This window comes from Topomyia yanbarensis, chromosome 3 (assembly GCF_030247195.1).
Source record: "Topomyia yanbarensis strain Yona2022 chromosome 3, ASM3024719v1, whole genome shotgun sequence".
In the NCBI taxonomy this organism is placed as follows: Eukaryota; Metazoa; Arthropoda; class Insecta; order Diptera; family Culicidae; genus Topomyia; species Topomyia yanbarensis.
The window spans coordinates 310,132,627-310,142,311 of record NC_080672.1 but is presented as its reverse complement, the minus strand read 5'-3'; the positions used below and the strand labels follow the sequence as shown (position 1 = coordinate 310,142,311).

Here is a 9,685-nt window from a genome sequence, read left to right as displayed (position 1 = left end):
AAATAAGAACTTCTTCCTTCGAAACGAGTAACTGCTGCGAAGACCTATAGTTTATACCAAGCGCGTGGAACACTCAAACTGCTGCATATTCGAATTCAGCAAAAAAAAATCTACCCGAACTCTGTTCCAGCACAGAAAACCTATCACGTCGCGTCGTCTCAGTGAATCGCGGACGATTCACCGTTTTCGACGGATATGCAGGCTCTGCCCAATAATGCATGTTCGATTTGTTCATCAAATTTCGCCTCACTATGGTGGCAAACGAGAGTAATCGCTAGTCAAAAACAGGAGTAAACAGCCTCCGATCACGACTCGTATTGGGCGATAGTAAAACATGTATCCGTTGGAAGCATACCGCAAACTTTCACGTATGAACAATTGATATCCATCATTATGTTCTGCAGGATTCAAATTAACCTTTTCATTATACTGTTCAAGTTCGAAAATATACTATTAGAACCATTTACGTTTTATCACACTGAATAAAAATATTTGGCGTAGTAAGCTCATTGTGTCAAAACTAATCTACTATCATTGAATGGATCGCACGTGAGTGACACTTTCGAAATAATTAGTAGTTTGCGGAAAAACATTTGAAAAAATACAAATGCGTCCAAATCAGACATAAATTTGCCTACTACGAAAAAAAACATGGGCCGTTATTGATGAGAAATAAACTCCGCACAGCGATGCTACCCACAAAGCATGGCAGCATAATATCTCATAAAAGCCACCAACCAACTAACTATAACAGCGTAGCACTGGGTGGTGGGACGGTAGCGGCAGTGAGGTCAGCGTAAACACGCACTACGCCTCAACCTTCGCGCTACCGAATGGAACTGATGCTATCTCGTTCGCACCCGCGCTACCCCCGACAGCATCAAAACGGGAAATGACCTTCCCCCGTTATTAGTGCGTAGACGCACATTGCCAAAAACATTTTGGGCCCAGAGTGTGAGTGTGAGTGCGAGCGAGATAGTCGGATTGCTGGTGCGTCTTTCTCTTGTCTGTACACTGGATGATTGTAGAGCTATGATTTTCTTTTTTCGGGTACAGTGGAGCATAAACATTGGAAACTAACGCAGCATAGACCAGTCGATAGGAAGTGCGGAAAACGTGAAAACGGAGCGCGCGCGTTCGACCCGCTAATCTACGCAGGTCTTCAGCCAGTCAGTGGTGCTGTTTGCGGAAGTTCATCGGTGCATTGGTGGGACAGTGGAGCTCTCGAATTGTATTTAGTTGTAGTGCATTGGTGCGTAGTGCGATGAATTTTCTATGGCTGCTGATGAATTGCGTTGTGGTGTTTTGAAATTTCAACAATCGCATGTGAACCAGTAACTCGAACGAAGTTCAATTGTGACCAGCTTAGTGAAATGCGTCAGCCGAGAGTGTAACTAATTGCATTAGCAAAAATTGTTCCCCATCGATTGGACCGATAGAAAAATCAATCAATTGCAGTAACAATGGAAAAGGATACCGCCGAAGAACTCGGCGAGCAGCTTCCTGAAAGTAGCGGCGCTTTCCAATCGGAAGGTATATAGCATCAACTAAACAAATCGAATTCGAACTGAATGGAAGTCATTGAATTTTAATCTAGGGCGCATCGCAGGTATAAAACCAGGGGCCATTGTGTACTCACTGGTGCGACCTCGGTCGTCCTTTGTTATGAATGACACCAGGAAGCAAGCAAAGAGGTGACGCAGAGGATTTTCCCGAGTGACAAGCAAATTTGATGTTACCTATTTTTGAAACGTGTGGGTCTTATTACAGGCAAGGGTCGCACGGTATGTACATAACACATTACCTGCTGTGACCTATTATCTTGTGGATTGCCAGAGGCAAGTGTAATGTCTTGTTTTGTGTGAGAATTTTCATAAAAAATTTTGTCGTAGGGGATATCTTCACCACAGAGTGGGCCAAGAGAGACACGATTAATAATTCTTGAACCTGTCCAGACGGAGTTTTTCGTTAACTCCCTGGCAGTAGCTTGTATAGTACAGATCCATGCACAGGAGTTCTTATTTCAACTGATTTGTTTGGTTTCTTTCACGTTCGTCTCTTCAAAATATTACAAAGATGCCAATAGCCACAATTTTGCATTCAACTTTCGAGGTTTCGAATTGAATTCTACTGTTAGCAGCAATATCTTAACCAGTGTTTCAAAAATCACTCCAATCAGCAGATTCTTAGCTCTAAAATTACAAAACCAAATAAAAAAAAATGATCAGTTGTGTTCATAGAGATAGGGGCACTGATTGGATTGAATAATAAATGTTCATCTAGAGCAAATTAGTGAATCTAGTCGGTTAAAGTAAAGATGGTAAAAATGTGTCCTTTTGTCCTTCACTTGCCGCCTTCTTTTGTTTTTTTCTGGTGATTGAAAATTTCTCACAAATTTGAAAGACTTTGAAATGATTGTATTTGTGGTAACTAGATCGAGAAAATTTAAAAACGCAAAGCTGTCACTAATCACGAAAAAGACATCTGCAACAATATGAAAATCTACAATTTAATCTGCATTTAAGTATCTAGCTGATAATCTGGGTAAAAAAATAAATAGGATGCAAAGAGGTGAATAATCCTTAGGTAAAAACCTTTATAAATGAAATAAAAAATAGAATGCGCAATTGCAACAAATAATAAAGACAATACAAACTTTGTGAAAGTCAAACTATTGAGACTAAACGGGGACTACGACCACGGTTATTGTGAAACCCAGAATTACTTAGGTAGCTTTGATTTGGAGGTTGCAACTGAGCCAAAACTTTTCAATACTGACTTGGAAAATTACAACGTAGTGGAAATGTTGCTATAACTGTAATAATCTTAAAGCATTTTCCAGTTTACCTTGTGCTACACCGGTGTAGTGCAAAAAAAGAGATAGAGTGATTACACTCAAGTTTGAATAGGTTTAGTACAGACTACACCGGTGTAGTGCGCTGTCAAAAAACGAAAATCTCATTAAATATATTTCTGGAATTTGTTAATTCTGCAGCATGATTCTTTCGACAAAATTGAATTAACATTCCCCTTGTATTCGTGTGAACTAATTGCAGAGTTTCGTCTCTGTTCGACATGGAAGCTGATGCTTCTTCGATGAATGATCCTAAGAACTTAAGGAAGTCTTCTACTCGCGAGGCCCAAAATTGAGCACTTTTTTGGGAATAAATTGTAAAGCATCTATTCAATGGATTTAGAAACTTTTTTTTTATTTTGAAGATACATGTTTCGACTTTTCAATTTTACTTTTGAAGACGAGAAGAAAAATCTCTCGCGACCTTGAAACATTCACTGATGTTGAAACTGCATGGGTCCAGCTTAAGTAAAGTTGTGGCAAATTGGGTAATCTGTGATTAGAAAACTCATATTTTTTATAATCATAGTCACGTTGGCTATGTATAGACGAGAGGGATTTCTTTTACTTTATAATTAGTAAAAGTTATCTAGCGATTTGTGTAAACTTCCAATATTTACGTTATTTTTTGGCCTATTAGGGGCCATAAAAATTGGCACAAACACAATTATAGTAACTTACTAGATAATCTACTATACCGGGTCCGACGAGCTCACCTTCTTCATCATGAAAATGTTCTTGGCTTTGCACATTTTGCTCTCTCTCTCTCTCTCTCTCTCTCTCTCTCTCTCTCTCTCTCTGTTGAATTCGGGCCTGTTTTGCCGCTACACCCACTTTGCGTTCAGAACGAGTTATACGTTAACTTTCGAGTCGAGTAGCACATCTTTCAGCTTCAGTCCCGAACGTGATTTCCATCACCTCCATAGCTTGTACGATCGATGAAAATCCTTGGTTGAAGATACTAACTCCAAGAAAATCACAACGTTGACCACCTGCCTGCCAGAATTTGTGCATGTGTTTTGGCGCTAAGGAACATATTCTGCTATTCAGAGACTCATGGGGATTTTCGTTCGATGACGAGCAGTGTTCGAGGGAAGCCCAGATTGCATTTCGTATATGTTCTGCAAAATTTGAGTTTCTCCGAATCCCAAGTCCATAAAATTTTGTTCGCTGGCCGATTGATTTGTCCGTCAACTATCCCTTTGCTTCCCAACCGATACCTTTGTTTTTTTTACTTCAATTTTCGTAATCTCGTTCCCATACGCTTCTCAACATGTCCAACGCATTCTTTCTTCGGTACGATAATCTCGTACCAAAAAAACAAGACACCATTCACAGGCGCTCACATATACATAAACCGTCAAGAATGGACCGGTGAATTCTTTAAACAATGATTTTTCGATAGACAAACGCCATCGTGGTGCGCCGCGAGATGGCTACCTTTCGGTTCCCAGAAACATGCCAAGGAATATGATTTTCACCAAATCATTTCTGTGGCGTATTCTCATATACATATATATTGAAATCAAACAAAGAAAGAAAAATCAATTTTTTGAAACCATGAGAGTAGAAGACCTCCTTAAGTAGGAAGCCGGCAATGATAGCTATCATGCTGTTGATGTTTTAATATGGGTCGGGTTGGTATGAATTCCTGCTTACCACTTCCTAAGCAACTCTTATTCGATAATCAGCAGTCAAAAATTATGAAGTCAGTGTGCAATCCGCCAAAATCATCGTCACAACGCAACTCAATGAAAATAAGACAACTTTTTTTAGTCACCTGTTGGTACTATGCTCCTACGGTGCGTTTACCATTTGACACAAATAGCATATTTTTCCAAAAATTTGTAACCAAAAAGATATCTTTGAATTCCAATATAAGTTGAACGTTACAGTATCCTGATAACTAAGTAATGTCCATCAATAAAGTAGAAACACCAGGTAATCTTAAACGACGGCGTCAAAACAAGAAGAATGATTCGAATAGGTGAAAACAGAAAAGAAGAGCAAAATTAGCCATTCTCAAATTCGTCCAATTTGTTTTACTCATTTGCTTGATTCAAATCATTTTGGTCTTCAATTTCATTTCATATACTGTTCTTTTTAGTTTAATAATTTCATGAATTATATTCGTTTTGTTTATTATATTCGTTTTAAACGTTGGACTGATATTTAATATATGATCATTTCATTTTAATCATTTTTTACATTTCTTATAAAAGAAATGTATAGAATTCGCTCAAACTTTCAAGATTTTTTCCGAGGCCCGGAGGGCCGAGTCTTATATACCAATCGACTCAGCTCGACGATTTGGGACAATGTCTGTGCGTGTGTGTGTCTGTGTGTGTGTATGTAACGGACAAATTCTCATTCGTGTTTCTCAGCAATGGCTGAACCGATTTAATCCAAACCAATTTTAAATGAAAGAACTAAAAAACAGTATGAACGCTATTAATTTGTTTTTGATTCTGATGTTTAGTTTCCAAGATATAAATGTTTGAATGCGTAGAAAGGGCGTTTTTTGCAGTTTTTTTAATTATCTGCCGAAATTGACAATATAGGTTAACAATTTATATGTTTTTAGACAGCTTTAACGAATACCTTTCGAACAAGCTATAGATTGTTGAAATCGGACTATTATCAAAAGAGATATTCAACATTAAATTCGGACGAAAGATTTTTATCATTTTCCATTGTCAGAAATATGACCAAAAACATGTAATCTATTATTAACGCCAAAACGGCTTATTTTAGGTCAATAGTATCTTCGGACAATATAATGGAGGCAATATTCTCTTTCTTTTGGTATTGTGCTTTTGCTGATTTATCACCCTATGAGTGAGATATTTTCACAAATTTTCTTGGAAGTGATTATATCGAAATGATGCCTTCAGCAAATTTGTAGCTCTTACTTTTGCGAATAACTTTACTGAAGACTTCAAATATCTATTTTGAATACTTTAAAAGTTATGGCTTGTTGTTTGTGGTTTACTCTTTGTCGCCTATTTATTGTTCAATATAGTAATAATCCATTGAAATAAGCCAAACATTATTTCGATAAATCGAATTTTGTATATCATTTTTCTATCTACAACCGCTAGAAATAATCACCGAACACTTCCATGTTGTTTGGAAGGAACTTGATAACTTATCAGTGCAAAAATGTTCATTTGTGCGAACCTTCTGACTGCAATTTTACTAACTTATGACCATCGGATCGATCTGAAACATATCGGAAAATGACTAGCGAAATAAATAACTCCAAGCAACGGCGTAGCCAAGAGAAGGTTTTGGAGTTTAACACCATACAACTCCCCCCCCCCCACCACACCCAAAAAAAAATATTGGATTGAAGTTGAAAATTTACTGATTTAATTCAATATTACAATAACAATTATCTGATCCGTAGATTGATAACCTGTTGTTGTAAACATCATGAGGACTTTTGATAAATTGTCGGAATGGGGTCCTGATATGTAACTGATCTATTGGTCTTGATTTCACAGTTGTCTAATTGCATCAATATCAAATTCCTGCCTGAAAACATCCCAATAGAAAATTCCAGAGGTCTGTTATCAATCATAATCCTTAGATTTCTTTTCAAATTGAGCTCGCTTTTGTAGAGATGTACTGTAATAAGGGTCTTTATTTAATAGGAAGCGAAGTTAAACTCTAAAAATCGTCAATCATACCGGCCCGGAGGGAGTATGCAGTGAGGGGTTGCTACTTTAAAATTAAAACTAGTTTAAAATTTCTTAACAAGTTGGAAATTCGGCAGGACCCGGACCTCCCGGATCTTTCTCCATGATCCACAGCTGGTTTCAAGCGATGTTTCAGTATCAACACATAGTATCTCAAGATCGTGGCTGTCGATCCATTGTATGTATGTGCAAATCGTACTGAACATGTAATATTCATTTCCACCATTGTATTGAACATAACCAGCCATGGAATCGTAGTCTGGACAAATGAGAAAAGCACAATTGCACCACTAGGTAGATTAAAACAGGTTTATATTTTGGGAATGCGTCGAGTTGAGACGAAAACGTAATATGATTAATAACGAGTATAACACTTTCCGAATGTAGAGAGAAATTTATGAAAAATGACGATTTCCATTCGACTCTAGCAGGTTCTGATCGATTTTGATGAGCATTTGATTTTTGTTGTATGACCAATTATATGTATAGGTCAAATGTTCAAAAACAGTAAAACAGTCAAGGTAGCATCATTTTGAAACCGCCGATTTCCGAGGTTTAGTATCTTCGATGAGTTTTACAAACGTTAAACAGCGCATCATTTGATAAAATTATTTTGACGGTATATCGTCTAAGAAGTATTTGTGGTGAATTTTCTCAGGCTAATATTCATGACTACAATAAAGTCTCAACAAATTCGCTAAAGACACGAACCTTGTTACTATTTTCTGGAAAATAATTCTGCATAATTTTAAAACTTCAAAAATTATGGTTTCGGAATTATGTCGTTTGGACAGTAAAATCGAGTTTCACCAACCCCCCCCCCCCCCCCAAACCGAATTTCTGGCTACGCCGCTGACTTCAAGTAAGTAGAAACAAAGTCGTTCTACAGTCGTTCACAAGAAACTTCTTCGAATGCTGAATATCTATTATAATACATTGACACCCCAATTTTATGAGCCAAATATGAACATAGGTTTGATGGGCTCTAGCAGACGAACAAGACTGAATTCGAGTAAATCCTTTCTTGAGCATGTTTTCCGTATCATGAAGATGGAAATATGCAAAAATAAAAAGTTCATCATAATCAGAAATAGTAATCATACTACATCAAGGGACGGGAAGAATATTTTAACAGCTTCAGTTTATTATAAAGAAAAAAAAATGCCCGATTTAGTCAATGTCCCCATTTTGTCAGCCTAAAATACACCATGAGATTGATAAAAATGGGTCTTTACTGCATGTATTATTCACTGTGTTTCACATAAATAGGTACATTTCATTTTTGGGGTTTTTTTTATTGCATCGAACTACAACAATGTTTAGGTAGCTTTCAAGGGGTTATTTTATAGATTTCTTCCAAAATTTGGCGAACTTATTCCAATTCGTATACCAATTAATTGGTATACTTAAGGGTTTATATGTTGCAGATAGAGAAAATACTGAAATTTTCAGCTTTTTTCCTACACAATATTACGAAAGCTTATTAAACAATTTTTCCTAATAAGTTTGTGAAAATTATAAACTATTTGAAATTTTTTTAATAGTTTAATTTTTTATTTAACCGTGATTTTTTAATAAATAGTGACCATCGCTTCACAACGTAGTCTATTTTTCATGGCTTGCGGTGAGCACGATCTCTCGAATTGCTGAACTGAAAATTATGGAATAGAAATAAATTTTTAGTATTCTTTACAGATTTAACTCGCCGTGCAAATAGCTCTGAATTAGACCCGCTGGTGCCCTAAGACGATTTCGCTAGATTTTCAGAGCACTGTGCACCCAGTGCATTAACGCAAGTGACGGAAGGTTATCGAAAAGATTCGTGAAAATGAAAATTCCAGTAATGATGATGATTTTTCCAAACGGTTCGTTTTCGAGAGGTTTTTATTTGTTCTTTGGCATTAGGATTAGCGATAATAATTTAAATCAAGGATACTACTGGGAAGTCACCTTTAGAAAAAGTCGATGTCGAAGTAAAATTTGGAACTATGCACGCATGCACTTCAGAAATAGCGTGATATCAGGAGCTGCGATTTCATTTCAACCCTTTTTTGTAAAAATGGCGATACTTACAAATGTAAACATAAGGCTTTTTTCATACATGCGAATGAGGGCTTTGAAACGCAACCAATTAACCTAAAAATTTTGATTCTACGATATTGCTTTCTTAAACTACAGCAAAAAATACAACGGGCGAAACTGTATTTTTGTTTGTTTATTTAAAGTTTCGCCCTCCACGCTCCATGCAAACAAACAGGGCGATACTTTTTTTGCTAGCAGTTTAGAAGCGAAACTGTCATTTTCGTATTTTTTTAGGATTATCAAGCTGATATCAGCTGTAAATAGTAACAATGATCGCTATTGAAAAAAACCCGGACGAAATCGGTGGTGTAGAACTGTAGTTATTGTAAAAAAACGTAAGAACGATACTTCAATGCTGATAGGTGGGACCGAAAAAGTAAACAATCGCCAAAGGGTAAAGTATAAACTTCAAATCGATTAAAAAAAATGCGATTTTTTTGGCTCAGTACAATATATAACCCCTTTAGGAAAATTCAGTTTTCCCACCACAATTTAGATATTTTATTAACAGAGCATTAACAATAATTCGTAGCTATGTCTATTTTATGGGCCATTTTTTCGCTTCCCATTGATTTGATTTGAGATTTCTAGCACTGATGTTGTCCTATGCTGATTTGAGCGATTCTCTGAGTCCTGCCACTTTCCCATGTAGTATGTGTTATCAAAAACATCGCGAAGCATCAAGTTCTAAATGTTCTCAAACGATATAATATCCGAAGAGAGTGATAATAGTTATAAGAAATGTCTCATCACACTGTTAGGTGGATTAAAAGCGTTTTTCATTCTGTTTTTTATTCATTTGAGTTAATTTTCTTTAGCTCATTTATTTTATTCATTTAATTATTTGAGTGCATTTTGATTAGTTTATTCATTTAATGCATTTAGCCTCTTTTATCAATTTTGTTCCAGTTCATGTTTCAATATTCAATATTTCAATATTTTTTCTATTTGTACAATCATTCAGTTTTATTTATTTCAACAAAATTGTTAATCTGACACAAATTAATTTATTCTATTAATCTAATATCTTTATTATTATAGCTAATTT

General features: G+C 36.2%; 1 protein-coding gene across 2 annotated transcripts in view; it reads left to right on the top strand.

Moving 5' to 3' along the window:
* The first annotated feature begins 1,182 nt into the window (after positions 1 to 1,182).
* LOC131692835 (protein lin-28 homolog) overlaps positions 1,183 to 9,685 on the top strand; it is a 75,924-nt gene continuing 67,421 nt past the window's right edge. The window contains exon 1 of one of the 2 annotated variants that reach the window (XM_058980148.1): positions 1,183 to 1,533. In XM_058980148.1, the coding sequence (XP_058836131.1) occupies positions 1,464 to 1,533 (70 nt within the window). In that variant the 5' untranslated portion in view covers positions 1,183 to 1,463. Of the gene's footprint in view, positions 1,534 to 1,706; positions 1,785 to 9,685 lie in introns of those variants that run through there. The other variant, XM_058980149.1, reaches the window with a different exon arrangement.